General features: G+C 37.2%; 1 protein-coding gene across 1 annotated transcript in view; it reads left to right on the forward strand.

The window, feature by feature from the left end:
- The first annotated feature begins 207 nt into the window (after window positions 1–207).
- Window positions 208–19076, forward strand: part of CAND1 (cullin associated and neddylation dissociated 1) — a 43659-nt gene continuing 24790 nt past the window's right edge. The window contains exons 1-2 of the mRNA XM_002918324.4: window positions 208–724; window positions 11528–11671. Of these exons, the coding sequence (XP_002918370.1) occupies window positions 657–724; window positions 11528–11671 (212 nt within the window). The 5' untranslated portion in view covers window positions 208–656. The remainder of the gene's footprint in view (window positions 725–11527; window positions 11672–19076) is intronic.

Raw genomic sequence — 19076 nt, forward strand, 5'->3', positions numbered from 1 at the left:
TCCTTTACTGTCATACGGAAAAAAAGCAAGTTATTCTCAGATTACAGCACGCTTGTCCCCCTCACTCCCCCCGTCCTTTAACCGTCGCTTTCAAGTCTCGCGAGAACAGCCCCTTTTGGTCGTTGTCATGCCTCCTGAAAGGCGGTTCACGCGAAGACTGACGGAGGCCTCAGCCAACAGGATTGCCTTTTAAATAGCGTCTCTATCGCGTGCGTGGGGAGACCTCCGTGAACCCTGACCTCGGCTTTCCGTGGCGTTCCGCGTTTGCCGCCCCCACCCCCGGAGCGAAGGAGGCGGGTTTTGGCCCCTTGCCCTAGGGAGCGAGTGCGGAGAGAGTGGGAGCGAGACCGACCCGAGTGGAGGTGTCTGGCTCCCCGGAGAGGCCCTGCTGTACTCCTCGCTGCCCATGAGCTCTTTTTCCAGCGAGCAGCGCCGTCGTTAGGCCGACCCCGTAGCCTCTGCTTCCTCCAGGACAGGCCCACGCCTCTCCGAGGAGGGGGCAGCCCATCGAGACGCCTCCCTAGTCCGCGTCGGCGTCGCGCTGCGACCCTGGAAGCGGGAGCCGCCGCGAACGAGAGGAGGAGCCCCAGCAACAGCGGCGGCGGCAGCGGGCAGCAGCACCAGCAACGCCAGCGGGCGGGATCGAGGCCGTCAACATGGCGAGCGCCTCGTACCATATTTCCAATTTGCTGGAAAAAATGACATCCAGCGACAAGGACTTCAGGTGAGGCCAAAATCCGACCGTAAACCCACCTTGGGGTCCCCCGTCCGCGGCCCTGGCCCTCACACAGGCCTTGCCCCACCCCTTTGGCCTTAGTTGGTTTGTGTGCTTTCCCGAGCTCTCCGGCCCACCACTCCGTTCCCTGATCCCGCAGGCTCCTTTTTCTCCCACCTTCCAACCCCCTCCCCCCGTTCTTTCCTCTAGGCCGTTGCCCGCGGCGGGTCCGAGGCCCCTTCTGCGTCCCCAGACGCCTCCACTGCATTCCCTGCTCCCCACCCCCAATCCCGAGACGTGATTTTCGCGTCCCAGGTAGTGTGAAGGGGCAAAATCACCCACCGTTGTGGGGAAGGGAGTTGCTCTAGGCTTGGAGACCAGGAGGCCTGGCCTACCGTCCAGCCCGCCTCAAGCGCTAGGCCGCCCTGCTTGCTCGCGCTCGGGCTGCTGCCCACTCCGGCCCCAGCTGCCGCCTCTTTACCCGCAGACGGGAGTGGGCCCAGGTGCATTCAGCTTGAATGATTTGCTTTGAGCTTTCCACGGATTGGGTTATAAACTTTTTCTTTGGACAATTGCTTTCGTGAAGGTGGGAAGAAGGGGGTGGGGTGGGGAGGGAGCCAGGATGAGGAAACTTGACTCGCAGGGTTTTCCCGCCAGCATCTCTTGTCATTTTTCCTTGTCAGGTGAAAACTAAGCAAAAATTCGAGGGATCGTTCTCATTTCCTTATATCCAAAATTACTGCCAGAAAGGTGAATTCCTGAACCTTAAACTAAAAAGGAAAGCAAGCAAATGGGTCTTACTAATGGAAGTTTTCAAAAATGAGGGTGGTGAATATGAAGCTTTATTATAGCAATTCTGTTCCCGGAGACTTGTACTGTCCGTTCCAAACCTTGGTAATATTCATATTGAAGAATTGTTATATTTTCACCGATTATCTTGGTCCCCCCCCCTCCCGCCTCTTTTTTTTTTTTTTTGGTACTACAGTGGTGGTTTCATTTCTTCTTTCCCATCTCCTATCCCATCACAAAATAAATAAGCTTCCAATCTAAAAAAAGCTTATTTCTTTGATACTTTGTTCTCTAAGCTTGGTAGTTGTATTTTGTGAGCATTTTAAAAGAAAGAACAGATATTTTCTATTAAAATTGAGGCTCTATTAAAATTGAGGCTGAGGCCTATTTTGTTTTATGTTATGAATGAACAGTATTAACACCTGAAAACATGTCCAGACCTCATCTACCAGGAAGAGATTTTCCTGTTTGTGAAAGGAGAAGCATGAAAAATGTGATCATGTTCCTAATTAAATTAATGTGCCGGTGTATTCAGATGGTCAGTGAAATACAGTTTTGGTTCTGTGACTTCAAAGCCGGAAATGATTTTTTTTTTTTTAAAGTTTTGCTACCTAGGGAGATGCTTCATTTGAAACTTTTAAAATTCAGTTTGCTAATACCAAAGATTTTAGTGTTGTGACTTTCTGGAAGAGACATGTTTGTTTTGGTTATTTTGGTATTTTAGATTTGTGTAGATTTGATCATAGATTTGTGTAGATCAATATCAAGATTTATTGGAGGAAATAAAAGTTTTTCGTGTGTGTGTGTGTGTGTGTGTGTTTTAAGGATTAGAATGCTGTTTACTTCCCTTTGGAGCTTTGCTTGCTCCCAGTGCAAGACACTGAAATTTAAATGCACATTTGAGTTGAATATATACATATATATGTATAAATTTTCAGCTGTGTGGAGCTTGTGGTGTGATTTTTTCCCACCCTTCCCATTCCTGTCAATTTGGCTCATTCTGTAAAAGTACTAAATACTAAATATCATTCTGATTGTTTTCAATTTCATACTAAAGATAGCACTTTGTTGTAATACTATAATAATTTTGTTCAACTAGGTAGGCTTGTGTATGGGTAGTATGCTTAGAATAAACAAATCAAGTCGTGTTATTACTGCATGTGTGATTTTGACTCAAGCTACCTAAATTTCTTGTAGGGATAATATGTGATTTTGTGCTTTCTTTTTTAAATGAACTGTATGAAAAAAATAATGCTTTGATGTTAAGCTGTAGTCAGTGTTGAACTTGATAAAAATTATCTGTGAGTTTCAGCCAGAGTAAATCAAAACATTGCTTGGAGGATTGTTCTTCTAAAAGTGTAATATTGATATATTTCCAATAGTTGATGAAGAAGATAAGTGTAGAAACAGTGACTTCCAGCTACTTGGCATTAAGATATTTTTATTAACTACGTTTTAAAGTCTTGTAATATGCTGAAGCCATCCAGTTAACGGACAACTCTTTGGAACTGAAGTACTGTGTATATTAAATTACAGATAATTTAAGAGATTAAAATAGTGAGCATTTGAGGTCAAGTATTTTGAACATTTTTCTGTATAATTCCAGCATAGGCATTTATTTGAATATATGTTTTCTATTTTAAAATTATTCCTCTGCTTTCTCATTTGAAATTTATTTTGATGTAAATATCACAGTTTGTCGCTACATGTTTTGAAATACCTACTAACAAATAACAAAGATCTTGAGGACAGAGTTAATATTGCAGAATATCTCGTGCAAACCACTCTGCTTGTGCTAAGGGGAGATGAAAACAATAATATATCTAAAAGGAAAAAAAATTATTCCTCTCATGGTAGAATCCAAAGAGAATATGATTTACTGGTCACAAAATATGGGCTCTAGTCATGTGTTCTAATCTAGTAGGATTCTTTCTTGTGAACTCTCTATGAGATCTTGGGCAGGCTATTTAATTTGGGATTAAATTTTTACTTTGAGAGACTTATACGTGGATGATTACAAAAGGTCCCTTATAGGCCTGAAATTTTAAGTCTCTGGATAACTACATAGTCCATTCATATAAAGAAAGTAAAGAAATGGGTATAAGCTTCCATTTTTTCAGATGTCAGCATTTTTAAAGAATCATTTTGTAGGATTTAAATCATGGGTTCAATTTATTGGTTGGGGGTACTGTACTCTTTGAAGGAGGTATTTTAAGGTTTACTACTAGTAGGTAGGTCATTCTGTAAATAACAATGAAAACTTTAATGTGCATGAACCATGTGAGTGCTCTATTTATGAATATTAATATTGAAAATTCAGTGGGTTGAGGTAACTGAAGTTTTGCTTTTATTTTCATATGCTTCACCACCAACTGAATTAAAGTAGTCCAAGGAATAAAGAGCTCAAAAAAATTTACTACTCTTCTATCTTTACATAGTAGTTAACATTGATGCTTACTGTCAACTTTATATACTTGATCCTGTTTATCCTTATAACTCTAGTAAAGTGGATACTAACAATCTCTATTCCAGTCCAGGAAACTGAGGTGTGGTGATGTTAATTAAGTACTTGCCCAAGGTGAGTTAGACATTAGATCTGGGATTTCCAGGCCACCCCCAGCCCCAACCGCCAGAGCATGAACTGTTAACCACCATGTTATGTTACTTCTCCAGGGTTTTGACTAAGGTGACATTAAGACTAAGAACTTCAATTTGAGTTCCCTCTTAGGCTTATGGAATATTTTGTGCTAGAAGACACTTTTAGTAATTCCCTGAGAGGGACTACAAAATGTTTAAGATCTAGTGCTTGCCCTCAGTAATATTTACGTGCTTGTTGAATGGTTAAGGCACTTTTATAAAAAGATAAAGAACCCAGGGCAATATGTAGTCGTCAGCCTTAAGTGGCAGAGAAGATGAAAGCAAGGAGATTCCTGTTTGTGGAGTCACCTGAGCTAGGTCTTGAAATTGTAGGTAGAGAAAATGAGTGCAAGTGTGAAAGCTCACTATACAAGTAGATAATCTTGACTGGAGCTGGGGGTATTTGTTTAGGGAACTGCTTGAGGGTAGGGACCTTATTTTACTGAACTTAATCCTCCACTATTTTGGCCTTGTGGTTCTCAGGTGCTAGTTTTAGGTGGATTTTAATTACAGAGTTAAGAGAAAAGCGTGTAAGGATTTTGGGAAATCTCTTCCAGAAACAGTTGGAAAAATCTTCAGTTTATTTTTTATTTAATTAATTAATTTATTTATTTTAAAGATTTTATTTGTTTATTTGACAGAGACAGCCAGTGAGAGAGGGAACACAAGCAGGGGGAGTGGGAGAGGAAGAAGCAGGCTCCCAGCAGAGGAGCCTGATGTGGGGCTTGATCCCAGAACGCTGGGATCACGCCCTGAGCCGAAGGCAGATGCTTAACGACTGCGCCACCTAGGCGCCCCTCCAGTTTATTTTTTAAAATGCCATTTGATACAATCTTAAAATAATTTACTGCATTGCAGAATTTCCTAGCTTGATAATGGTTTATGTTACCAAATTTATGTATGTTTGTATCTATGTATGTACGTATCTGTTTTGGATATTAGCAGGTATTTTTTTCTTGGAAACTTTAAAATGCTAATAAAAATCTCAGGCCTGGTATGGAAATCTTCACTTCCGGAGCTGGAAGGGACCTTAGAGATCCTATAACATAGCTGAAAATACTGTATGGGCATTTATAATAATGTAACAATAAATACTAGTGAAGTTCTCTGTACTACTTGTGCTTGAAGAAAAGTTAGAAGAAATAGATTTGTAGCGCTTAGGAAGGTGATTTCTGGGCACTTTTTAAGTACTTTGCCGGTTGATGGCAGTAAGTTACTGGATTTCACTTACGTGATTTTTCTTGATAAAGGTGTACTGCTAACACTGATTATCAGCAATGATTAAAGCTCACCACTGAAAAATAGACCCCCTTGAGGAAACTGGGAAGAAAGGACTAAAATTTAGTTTTATTTACATGAACAATATTAAGACCATCCTAAATTCATACTCCAAGGGAATAAATGAGAAAAAAATGAGATAGTGGTGGTGTGTGTATGAGTTCTTTGAAAGGTAAATAGCTCACTGGATAGTGCAGTTGGCCCATATCACTTAGATTTCTGTTAGTAACAAGGGTGAAATTGTGCTCGTGTATGAGGGGAAGGGTTGTGAGACTGCTCATTGTGCAGTACAAGGTATCTATTTCTACCATTGTTTCTGCACATCTCTACATTGGATTTACTAAAGATGAGTAAGTTCTCCCCTCAATGAACTTTCAGTCCAGTAGAATAAGCCAGGTTTGTAAGTTCTATCCTATGATTATCTTGTTCATAACTGTGTTTGCAGAACCTGGCACAGTTCCTAATGATGATACTCCCAAAATATTTATCGAATACATGAGATGGTACTGCCTGTAGGTTATATCCACCTGGGACTGCCATAGAAGCTTGAAAGTTAACATTTTNTTTTTTAAAGATTTTATTTATTTATTCGACAGAGATAGAGACAGCCAGCGAGAGAGGGAACACAAGCAGGGGGAGTGGGAGAGGAAGAAGCAGGCTCACAGCGGAGGAGCCCTGATGTGGGGCTCGATCCCATAACGCCGGGATCACGCCCTGAGCCGAAGGCAGACGCCCAACCGCTATGCCACCCAGGTGCCCCAGAAAGTTAACATTTTAACTTCCTTCTCTCCCACCTTAAGCCATTTTTATTTTGTCCCATTGCATTATCATGTCCCAAATGTCCCATTTGGAAAACCTTGATGTCACCCTTCTACTTTTTTCTCTCTCATTTAATTCCCTGATGATTATTTCTCAAAATTAGTTTTCCTGTCTCAGGCCTCTTTTTAATCCAGTCGTTTGGTAACTCTTCCATTAGAATTTTCTTTCTAAATATCACAGCTGATCATTGCCTTCCCCCACTAATTCCCATTGACTACAAGATAAACTCTGAACTTCTTAGCTGAAGATCACTGAAATTACTCTTCCCCAGGTTTCTAACAAGCTTTATGTAATAATTCAGTGGATATTTTCTTTGCTCATCTATTTGATACACAAGCACTGTTTATAATTTTTTCCTTTTTGAAATTCTCTTAAATAGGCATCCTTGACACAGGTTGAGTTTATTACCATTATAGTGAGGGAGAGAGAACACTATGGGAAGTCTCAATTAAAGGGTGTTAGGACCTATTCATTTGGGTAATTTTGGGAAGGGTCTAAGGAAGTGGAGTTTCACAGTGGATTGTTGGAAAGTGGGGGCAGTTCCGTTTGACATCTTAATACAAGGAGGGCAAGATTAAAGCAGAGGAAAAGCTGTAATTGGTGAAGAAGTAGCAGTCACTTAATGAGTTAGAGAAGACGTGTTTGGTATTTTGTGTTAAGTGAACTTGTCTTATATGGATGTTCTGTGAGGTTGCTTATGTCTAGGAAAACAATATGCTTTCATTGTAAAAATCAGATCAGTTTGTAATAACATTCAGATATATAGGTATGAGCCTCAGATCAGTTCCTGGACTGTAGGGCTCTTCTGTTCTGTTGTCGCCCCCCCCCCCCGTCTTAGTCCTCCCTTTTGACCAAGGGCAGATGAAGTTGTGCTGTGGGGCATCGTTGATTTATGATGTTTACATCTTCATTATTGCTGAGATTTTGTCGATTAGGATCAGAGGAATGGCCATTCAGTGTAGCCTGTAGTTGAGCCAGGTTTATTAATTCTTTCTGTGATAGTTGGGTGCGTGGTTGAACCAGCTGATAGGACAGTGGCTGCTAAATAACAGTTAAGAGTCGGGAAGGGACCCATACCTGACTGTAACACCCAAGTCCTGTGGTTTTCCTCCTACTTTGTCCATTTCCTAACTTATCCCTTACCATCCCCTTATCTAATCCATTTCAAAGACTAACTTTAACTTTTAAAATCTCAAATAGTTGGTTCTCATTATTCTCAGTAGGGTGTACTATCAAGTTACCATGAACATTGAATTAGTGATACTGAGCCATTACTTCTAGGGGAAATACGGTGGTAGGTTCCTGTGAGCCCCTCGTCACAGCATTTTCATAGTTGATTAGTTCATAACCTTGTTTTATGTTTCTGTTTAAAGACAACCTTATTTAATATATGTTGTTGATTTGTTCACATTGTGCTCATGGCCAACAGCACTATCACTTCATGCCTGAAAAAAGCTTATCTAATACGTGTATTTTTTTTTTTTCTGGAAGACACAGCTTTCTTGTACTTAGGAATACTAGACAGCGCTACACTATGCTTGAGGGCCCTTTTAAACAGCAAAATTACCAACAAAAAGCACAAACATGCAAAAGATGTGGCATTAGATAGAAAAGAGGATACTTTTTACAGTATATGAGCTGAAACAAGAAGGCATTTACTCTGCTAACAGAATTGATTGTATGTCCATTTTTCTTCCTCCATTGACATAACCCTAATTGTAGCTATCATCATTTCTCACTTAGACTGCTACAGTAACTCTCCTAACTTTCTCCCTTCAGTTTGGCTAAATGAAGATTGGTTCTCTCTGCACTCTGACCGTAGTGTAGCTGGAGTAATGTTTGTGAAATACACATTTGATCATTTTGGTATACTGCCCATCTCTGACCCAGGTGCCTTTCAGTAGCTTCCCATTGCTCTTAGAATAAAGACTAAAATCCTAATAAGACCCCCCAAATCTCTTCAGTCTCTTGGCCCTTGCTTCTTGCTTCCCCTGCAAAAATAATTCCTGCTGGTGCTTCAGAGTTCAGTCTTTGGTATGCACAACTCCCAATGCAGTCTACATCAGGTTACTTTATTATACCATTGAGTTCTTTATGCTATATTCCTTTCCTTCCCTTCCTAGCATTTATCTCTCTTCGTAAGTACATACATACCCCATATATGTAGTTTTTAAAACTAATCTGTCTCTCTTTGATTGTATTATAGGCTCCAAGACAGCAGGAACTGTGTTTGCTTTTGCCATCTCTTATTTGTACAGGGTCAGCATAGTACCTGATACATACATAATAGTTTCTCACTACGTAGTGAGTGTGTCAGATCTTTCTTATCTTGATGTCAGCCTACATTTCCATCTTCTTCCTGTTAGGTTTCTTTCTACCTGCTTATGTCCCAGCCACACTTAACTGCTTCTTAGCCCTTCATTGAAAAGTATTATGTCCCTCAGCATTGTTGCTGCTGCCACCACCCCTACCCCAACAAAAATAAAAATTGAAAATTGAAAACCAGCTTTCCCCATGTGCACACCTCTGTTAATCCTTTGAGATGCAAACTAATTGTTATTTCTTTGGTGTGATCAGTGTCAAATGTCCTTGAGTATTTTTGAATCTATAAGATTGGGATTTGTCCATTTACCTGTCTGTCTGCCATAATAGATGAAAAGTTTAGGAGGAAGGGACTAAGTCTGTTTTATCATCTCAGGTCTTAGCACCATGTAGAACATTACATGCTTACGAGACATTTTACAGATTGTCTTTTGAATCTGCCATGGACAGCTTTTTAGCTGATTAAACAACTTTCTTATAGGATGATTTATAGTGCGAATTTTTATATCGAATTAACAGAAGGAGAAATTCTTAGAACTTTCTGTTTGGGGGTCACCATTAAAAAGTAACTCTTAGTATAACTTTATATTATGTCAATACATTTTTTCTGATTTTTAAAAATGTATGTTAATTTTATTGGGGCTCATTTCAATTTAAAAAAATGTTTAACCATTAGTCTGATTTTTTAAAATTAAAAACTTATTGAAGTATAGTTGACATACAATGTTATATTAGTTTCAAGTGTACAAGTGATTTGATAATTCTAATTCTGTACATTACACAGTCCTCACCATGCTTAGTATAGTCACCATACAAAGTTATTAAAATATTATTGACTATATTCGCTGTACTTTACTTTTCATCCCTGCCATTTATTTTATAACTGGAAGTTTGTGCCTCTTAATCCCCTTTAATACCCTTTAGGTCCATGCATGTTGTTGAGAATGGCAAGATTTCATTTTTTGTGGCTATTCCATAAAATATTCCATTGTTCTTTAATCCATTTACCTATCAGAGACATTAGGTTGCTTCCATATCTTGGCTGTTGTAAATACTGGTGCAGTGAACATAGGGATGCATATATCCTTTTGAGTGAGTGTTTTTTTGTTTTTGGCAGATACCCAGTAATGGAATTACTGGATCATATGGTATTTCTATTTTTAATTTTTTGAGGAACCTCCATACCATTTTCCATATTGGCAGCGCCATTTTGCATCCTACCAACAGGGAATGAGGGTTCCCTTTCCTTGCCAGGGCTTGTTATTTCTTGTATTTTTGATACTAGCCAATCTGACTGGTGTGAGGTGGTATCTTGTGGTTTTGCATTAATCATAGATTTTTGAATATCGGTAGACTTCTCTGAGGTCAGGAGCCAAGGTTTATTTACTTTTTATCTATTCTTTGCTCATAGTCCAGCCTTTGTAGCATAATAGCCAATGAATAAATAAGTGGTAAATAAAGGAAAGAATCTGTACACCAGTAGACTCCCTTCAGAGCCATAAAACAACTTTTTGCATTGGGATTATTTGCTTTTTTACTGAAATTAGTGGCCATGTTCTCTTCAACCAGATGATGAGCATTTCAGGGGTCTTTAGAGGTCCTAACTACTGTGGTTTTATTTCATGATTTTATGGAAGTAAAATGGCTAAGATATTTTAATGCTTTGTGTATAGAATTCCTGCAGTAGTGTGCCATTATTCAGATTTTTGTTTTATAGAATATTGTGTGGTTTTAATTTCATTTGTCATCATATAAAATGAGGGCTATCAATTACAACTGTGTTCATTTAAAAAAAGTACATGCTTGCTTTACCTTGTATAATCCCAATTTGAACACAGACTTTATAAGCTGTTTCATAAAACTTGGTAAGACTTGTGCTTGCATTATAGTTTAAAACTTTGTCAAGTTAGCATTAAATGAACATATTAACTCCTTAAATAACAATGAATTCCTAAATTAATAAGTTGTTTTGCCAATCCTTATCACATAGTTTATCTTGCCAGACTGTCTGCATAGCTATTTATCATTTCAGCTCCAATAGTTAGTGTTTTTTAATTGATTTAAACACAGATTTTGACATTTCTGTATGTAATATAAATAGTACACTTTACTCATACTTGATCTGGTTCAGATACCAAAAAAAAAAGCATTTAAGTAGTTGTTACTGCAGTTGGATTATTTCAGTAGGTAGAGAAGAGCCAGAATTGGGAGAAAAATTCATTTGGCTTTCAAACAGGTTAGGGGGGCTTTATTTCAGTGTGATTATCTTATTACTCTTGAGAAATTACTTTTGAAACAATGAATCGTCTGGGGAGGTATATGAGAAAAAACCTGAGTCTGTTTACCTTATTTTTGTCTCCAACTCTTTCGTTTAAAGCTGAGATGAGACAGTTGATCACTCTGTTTTTTTCTTTCGGCTGTTCAGTATTTAACTTGTCTTTGGCAGTAGTTCTTAAGGGGAGGGGGCTGGATGTCAGATGGACCAATGTTCTAGAATCATTGCCTCTTCGTCATTTTGAAAATACACCTGATAACCTTGTGATGGGAGTTGGGGTGGAGGTGAGAATTTGTATTTTGGAAATTTCCCAGTAATTTTTTAATATGTGACCCATGTCCTTCAGTCCCCACACAGAGTATTATATAGGAAGGTGTTCTTAATGTTTGTTGTTAAAGGCTTCCTAGATAAAATTCAAATCACATGCAAAGAAAAAGTAAAGAGGCATTTTTCTCCTCCTAAAAGCAATGATAACAGTTAATTAGAGTGAAAGAGTGCTCAAAGTAGATCCTATCAGTAACTTAAAACAGGACTGACCTGGGGAAGATAATTTAAAGTGATGGTACCTTATTTAAAAGAGTTTGTTAGGACTCTAACATAGGATGTTATCTAAGGATGATAGCATTAGTTTTGAAAGACATGATCCTTATGCTTAAAAATTTAAATTATCAACAAATTTAATTTTTTGATAGGTTTATGGCTACAAATGATTTGATGACAGAACTGCAGAAAGATTCCATCAAGTTGGATGATGATAGTGAAAGGAAAGTAGTGAAAATGATTTTGAAGTTACTGGAAGATAAAAATGGAGAGGTACAGAATTTAGCTGTCAAATGGTAAGTGTTTTTTACTTGCTTCCCACCCCTATCAGCCCCATTAAAAGACTCAGTGTAATAGTTGGTAAATTATCTTAGTCTTGTACTATGCCTTTCTGGAGTTTTCTTTAGAATTTGTAGGTGAGGGATGAATGTTTAATGTTTGTACGTGGTACGTATGATATACTTCTTAAAGTTTCTTTTCTTTCTTTTTTTTAGGTTTCTTTTTTAAAGATTTTATTAATTTATTAATTTTATTAATTATTATTTTAATAATTATTAATTAATTTTATTAATATTGTTGACTGAGGGAGGGAGAGAACACAAGCAGTGGGAACAGTAGAGGGAGAGGGAGAAGCAGGCTTCCTGCTGAGCAGGGAGCCCGTTGCAGGACTCCATCCCCATGACCTGGGCCGAAGGCAGACGCTTAACTATCTGTGCCACCCAAGCACCCCATACATATATTGACTAGATATAACACTTTACGGTATTTTGATTCATATGAAGTACGTAATGGAAACTCCAGAAAGAGTGATTCTCTCACTTGTTTGACCTGATTTTTAGCAGGTTTAAAAGGCTACCTGCCTCTGTTCATGTCTGTATGAAAATTTAAGAACCAATGATCAAGCGAAGAAAAAATAATACTTTATAAAAAACAGCAGAATTTTAAACCATAGTTAACACAGATTAAAACTGATAACAGCAGTTACAAAGAATTTTTTCTAAAAATTGTGGACATTCCAATTGTCTTTGTGTACAGAGCAGTAGGAGCACGATATTGACAGTTTGACTGTTTTTAGTAATAGGGTACAGAATTAGAGTTCCTAGTAAATTCTGTTAACAAATTGTTTCGTTTATATGTATCAAATACTAGAAAACCTTAACAATTTACATAGTAAGTTATTAGAAAGTATAACCTTTAGTTTCATATAACAAACTGTGGAATTTTATGTCATTTTGTATGTCCCATAATAATTAGGCATCAATTTAAATAAAGCATCGTCTCATTATGACTCCTTTATTGCATTAAAAAAAAACTTTTTAAAAAGATTTTATTAGAGAGAGTGTGCACGTGCTCATGCACAAGCCGGAGAGGGGGTAGGGCAGAGAGAGAAGGAGAAGCAGACTCCCTGCTGAGCAGGGAGTTTTCTGGGATCATGACCTGAGCCGAAGGCAGACGCTTATCCACTGAGCTACCCAGGTGCCCAGTAATGCATTTTATTATAAAGGTTTTAAGTTTGTTTTAGGCTTAGCTTTTACCTACCTGCTGTATAAAAACAGGCAAAATGTGAGAAATCATTGGTCAGCATCGAGTTTCTAGACATGCAGTATAATTTTCTGTAACTTAGATCACTTGGAAGTTTAAAATAAAATGGGTCTTAAAAAGGTAAGTTGCAGAATGATGCAATGAGTATAATTTTACTTTAGTTATTTTTCATCTTTTAAATTTTTTTTTTTGCCTGTGCTTAATAAAATTAAATATTCAGAATATGTGATGAACATTTACCAGCTTTTAAAAGTGGTAATAAAAAGTAGTCATTGTCCAGGATTGAGAGTTGAGAGGTACATAGATCTTACTCACTTGCATAGGAATCTTTACTCCTTAGGTACCAGAGCTTTTGATCTTTTGAAGACCTTTCATTCTTAAAACTTAACAGGTTGGAGGAAGAAATGGCATATATTCAAGAAAAAGAGAAAGGAATTAAGATATAAACAAAAGTAATATAACAGGAGCTAAAACCCAAGAACTGATTCTTGGAGGAGGGAAAATCACAATAGATAAATTACTAACTAGCGTTATTAAGAAATAGGGGAATTTGTCAAAGAACTCATCACCCAAAAGAAACTCAGGCCCAGAAATCTTTTACACACGTCTTTGAAACCTCAAAGAACAGATAATTCCAGTTCTGAGAGTTCTAGTACTGTTCCAGAACATAAAGTATGAAAACTTCCCAGTCTTTTATTTAAACCAATTACTGATAACACATCCTGACAGAAGATAACACTTTAAAAGAAGACTACAGACCATTTAAATGTTCAAAATATAATCCAACAAGACAGTAAGTGTGACATACCATGACCAAGTGATCCCAAGAATATGAGGGCGGTTCAGTATTATGTGCTTTGTTAAAACATTTCATTATGTTGGTAGGTAAGAGGGAGAAAAAGCAGTTCTCCAGGCACTGGTAAGATTCAACATTGATGCTTGATTTAAAAAACAAAACAAAACAAAACACCACCACCAAAACACAACACTTATTTAGGCTACTTAGTGTAATTAAGAGGAGTGGAACACCTTCCAAAGACCATCATCATACTTAATATGTCACTGGAGTGAAGAACTGATCAGGGATGCTTTATCTCACTAGGGAGAATTCACTACCTGTTTGAAGGGAAACATTTAATAACAGGGAGTTGTTAAGACCTTTTTTAATGTTAGAAGTACATACATACACACACATCTCAACCCAAAAACCAGTAAATTACCAGATACCTTTACACCGATGTCAGGAACAAGGCAAAGATGGGTTTCTGTCTCCACTACATTCTTTTTGAAGGTAGCCACGATAGGACAAAGGGGAGTAAAATTAGACGTGTAAGAATTGGAAAAGGTACATGAGAATAATCAAGTCAATCAAGAAAAAAATTTAATATGGACAGTAAGAATTCAGTGAAGTAACAGGATGTGAAAGTAATGAACAAAAATCTGTAGTTTTCATACAAACAAATAATAACCCGTTGGAAGATCTCATGGAATCAAACGTCCATTTATTACAGCAACAGAAATACAAAGTGCCTAGGAATTAAATGTAACAAGAAATGTTACAGTGGTGACCTTGAGTGAGGGTATTGTATGGTAGGGTAAGGTTACAATTTTATCTTTTTCAAAACTTAAGGAAAACTTTAAAATATTCTTGATCCCTAACAAAAATGTACTTGGGGGGCGCCTGGGTGGCACAGCGGTTAAGCGTCTGCCTTCGGCTCACGGCGTGATCCCGGCGTTATGGGATCGAGCCCCACATCAGGCTCCTCTGCTATGAGCTTGCTTCTTCCTCTCCCACTCCCCCTGCTTGTGTTCCCTCTTTTGCTGGCTGTCTCTATCTCTGTCGAATAAATAAATAAAATCTTAAAAAAAAAATGTACTTGGAACAAATGGAACGACGTTGCATGTCCTTGGATAGGATAACTCAACAAAGTTGTTGGTTCTCTCCAAGCTAATTTAATGCTAACCTAATTGTAAAAATTATTTCACAAGCTAGACAAGTTGATTTTAAAGTGTATTTTGGTGGGAGGGAGAGGGGGCAGGTGTTCGGTCAAGATAGCCAAGAAAACTTTGAAAAAGTGTAACAGTTGCTGAAGTTGGAGTTGTTACTTAGCCCTACTAGATAGGAAAAGAGACTATTATGTTTCTATATCAAAGCAGTGCAGCAGTGAGGCATTAATGGACAAATGGAGTAAAATAGGACAGGATAGAAAGTTGGACTTTTTTTTTTTTTAAAGGACTGGATAACCATTTGAAAAAGAAAATTGTATCCTGCCTCACATACAACATCCCTACTTTAGGTCACCGTTGTTTTGTTCACTTTAAATTAGTTTTGCCTGTTTTAGAACTTCATATAAATGCAGTTGTATAATATGTGCTCTTTTGTGTCTAGCTGTCATACTCATCACATCTGTGAGATTCATGTTGGGTGTATTAGTATTCCTTGACTTTTTATTACTGATTAGTAGCCATCGATACTAGTCTATACATTTGGTTTCTTTCTAGAGTTTGGCTATTGCGAATAGAGATAAAATGAACATTCTTGCATGAGTTCTTTTTAGGATATGGATCATTTTTATGAGTAAATATCTAAGAATGCAATTGTTCTCCATTTAGATTTTTAAGAAACCTGCCACACTGTTTTTTTTTTTTTTTAAGATTTTATTTATTTATTTAACAGAGATAGAGACAGCCAGCAAGAGAGGGAACACAAGCAGGGGGAGTAGGAGAGGAAGAAGCAGGCTCATAGCAGAGGAGCATGATGTGGGGCTCGATCCCATAACGCCGGGATCACGCGCTGAGCCAAAGGCAGACGCTTAACTGCTGTGTCACCCAGGCGCCCCACACATTGTTTCACTTTACATAAAGTATCGTTGTCTCCTCTTTCTCATCAACACTTGGTTTTGTGACTCTTTAATTTTAGCCATTCCAGTAGGTGTATAGGAGTAGTTTTAATTTACATGTCCTTGATGATTAATAACGTCCAGTGTTGTTTTGTGTGTTTGTTGGACTTTTTTTTTCCTGACTTTTCCCAATTTTTGAAATTGAGGTGGTCTTTTTATTATCAAATTGTAGGAGTTCTTCATATATTCTAGATAGGCCCTTTGATACATATATTTTATAAACATTTTCTCCCAATTTGATGAACTTAAGTTTTTTAAATTTAGTTTTAAATTTAGTTTCATTTGATTGTCTTACAAATTAATTTCAACTTTTCTTTTATGGTAATTGCTTTCCATGTTACGAGAAACCTTTGTTTACCTTATGTTGCAACAATTTTCTCCTGTGTTTTATTCCTAAAAGCCTTATAGTTTCAGCTTTTACTTTCAGTCCTGTGATCTGTGTTGAATTAATTTTTGAGAATTAGGAATTGAGTTCAGTTTTTTCATGTGAACGTCTAGTTGTTGAAGCACCATTTATTGAAGACATCTTTTTTCTGTTGAATTGCACTGATACGAAAGATCAGTTGACTGAAAGTGTGGGTTTATTTCTCGACTCTCTTGTGTTCCGTTGGTGTTTTTGCGTATTCTCATGCCGGTATAAAACTGTTGTATTAGTGTAGTGTATTAGACAACCTTGCCGCTGGTGACTTTTTGGGCAGATAAGTCTTTGTTGTGAGGAGCTGTCCTTTGTATTCTGTGTATTGTAGGATGCTGAGCAGCATCTTGGCCTGTAGCTACTATTTGCTAGTAGCTTTCCTTCTTCCCCCAGGAGTGACAACCAAAAATGTCTCTAGACATTGCCAGCTATCTGTTGGAGGGTAAAAATTGCCCTTTGTTGAAAACTCCTGGAATGGATCTATAGAAGTCTGATGTAAGGTAGTATAAGTTCTCTAGCTTCATTCTTCCTTTCCCAAGAGAATTTTGATTTTTTAGGGTTTTTTGTTTTTGGGTTTTTTTTTTTTTTTTTTTGGTATTTCCATTGTAAATTTTGGAATCCGTTTGTCAGTTTCAATTTTTTTTAAAAAAATAAGCTTGCTCAAATTTTGATTGGGATTGTGTTGAAGCTATATAGATTTTTGAAGAGAATCAACGTCTTAACAGTACTGTCTTTTAACAGTGAACCATAGTATCTCATACTCACTTAATAGTCACATTAGTTTTTGTTGATTCCTTGGGATTTTCTACCTAAATAGGGGTGATCAGTGAATATCCACCTATTTCAGTCCTGACTTTGGTAATTTGTGTCTTCTTTCTTTTTTCCTTCAATTTATCTAATTAGGGATTTACCAACTTATCAAAGAACTGACTTTAAGGTTTGTTAATTTTCTCTATTGTTTGTTGCCTTATTTCATTGATTTTTTTCTCTTTTATTTTAATGCACCCTTTCTTTTTTCTAATTCTTAAACAATTAAAGGTATGTATTTTTCTCTAATTACTTCTTGAGCTACATTCTACAAATTCTGATAATGTCATTCAGTTTGAAATACTTTTTTTAAAGATTTTATTTTTAGGTAATCTCTGCACCCAGCGTGGGGCTCAAACTCACAACCCTGATATCAGGAGTTGCATGCTCCACTGACTGAACGTGCCAGCCAGGTGCCCCTAGTTAATTCTATTGTGATTTTCCTTTGATCCATGGGTTATTTAGAAGGAATTTTCAAGTATTTGGAGGTTTATTTTTATTACTATCTAATTTAGTTCCATTTTGGTCAGAGAACCATACTCTTTAAAATTTCAGAATGTTTTTGTTTTGTCTACTTGGGTTTGTTTTATGGTTTGGCATGTGGTACATCTTGATAAGTGAATGTCCCATATACATTCAGAAGAAAGTATATTCTGGGGAAAAAATGTATATTCTGTGGTAGATGGGCATAATGTTTTAGAAATGTCAGGTCAAGGTAGTTGATAAAATTTAAATTTTATATTCTTTGTGATTTTTTTTTGTTGCTGTTTTTGGTATTAAATACCCAAAGAAGACGAGTGTTTAAGATTTCCAACTATGTTTGTCAAATTATGTTTTTCTCTTTAATGTCAGTTTTTGCTCCGTGTATTTTATTTATTTATTTTTTTAAATAATTTTTTTTATTATATTATGCTCCATGTATTTTAAAACCTGATGACTTGGGGCTCCTGGGTGGCTCAGTCATTAAGCGTCTGCCTTCGGCTCAGGGCGTGATCCCAGAGTCCTGGTATCGAGCCCCCTGCATTGGGCTCCCTGCTCTGCTGGGAGCCTGCTTCTTCCTCTACCATTCCCCCTGCTTGTGTTCCCTTTCTCGCTGGCTGTCTCTATCTCTGTCAAATAAATAAAATCTTTAAAAATTAAATAAAACCTGATGACTACACATTTGTCTTCCTGATGTTTGAATTTTTTATGAATATAAAATGTTTCTCTTTAAATATACCTTATCAAATATATTTTCTTTTATGTTAATATGGAAAAGTCACCCCAACTTTTTAAAGATTAGTGTTGCATAGTGTACCTTTTTTTATTTTTCAGTTATTCTGTATTTTTAAATGGTGTGCCTTATAGACAGTGAATAGTTAATTCTTGCTTTGATTCAGTTTCATAATTTTTGCCCTATAATAGGAATGCTTATATAGTCCTTTGGCGTTTATTATAAATATTTGATACGGTTGGGTTTAGGTGTATCATTCTTCTTACTTTTTGCTTTTGTTGTTGTTGTTGTGTCCCCCCCCCCCCCAATGCCTTCTTTTGGGTTAATAAATCTTTTATAGCAGCAGTTCTCAAAGTTTGATTCGGGGGGACCCTGGGACATCCTGTGACCCTGAAGGGGTCAAAATTTATCATGTGAATAATTATTTTCCCTTTGACTCTCGTTTTCTAATAAGTGCACAGTGTAATTTTCCAGAGGCCACATGACGTGATCATCACAACAGACCGAATGCAAAATCAGATAATGAGAATCTGGTGTTTTTTTTTAAGTGCAAACATATAAGTCAGTGCTATTTTTCTCACTTTTTTTGAGAATATAGTTAATTTTTAAAAAATGTTTATGTTAACATGTGATAGGTTTATTTTTGTTACCTTTAATTTTTAATATGGTAAGCATTGACAGATACAGCCTAGATAAAGAAAAGTTTTTGGGGTCTTCATTGATTTTTAAAGCATTAGAAGGGTTCCTGAAACCAAAAGGTTAGGAATCTGTTTTATATTTAATTTTGATTTCCTCTATTAACTTTTTAGATACATCTCTTAGTG

Source organism: Ailuropoda melanoleuca, chromosome 15 (assembly GCF_002007445.2).
Source record: "Ailuropoda melanoleuca isolate Jingjing chromosome 15, ASM200744v2, whole genome shotgun sequence".
Lineage (NCBI taxonomy): Eukaryota > Metazoa > Chordata > Mammalia > Carnivora > Ursidae > Ailuropoda > Ailuropoda melanoleuca.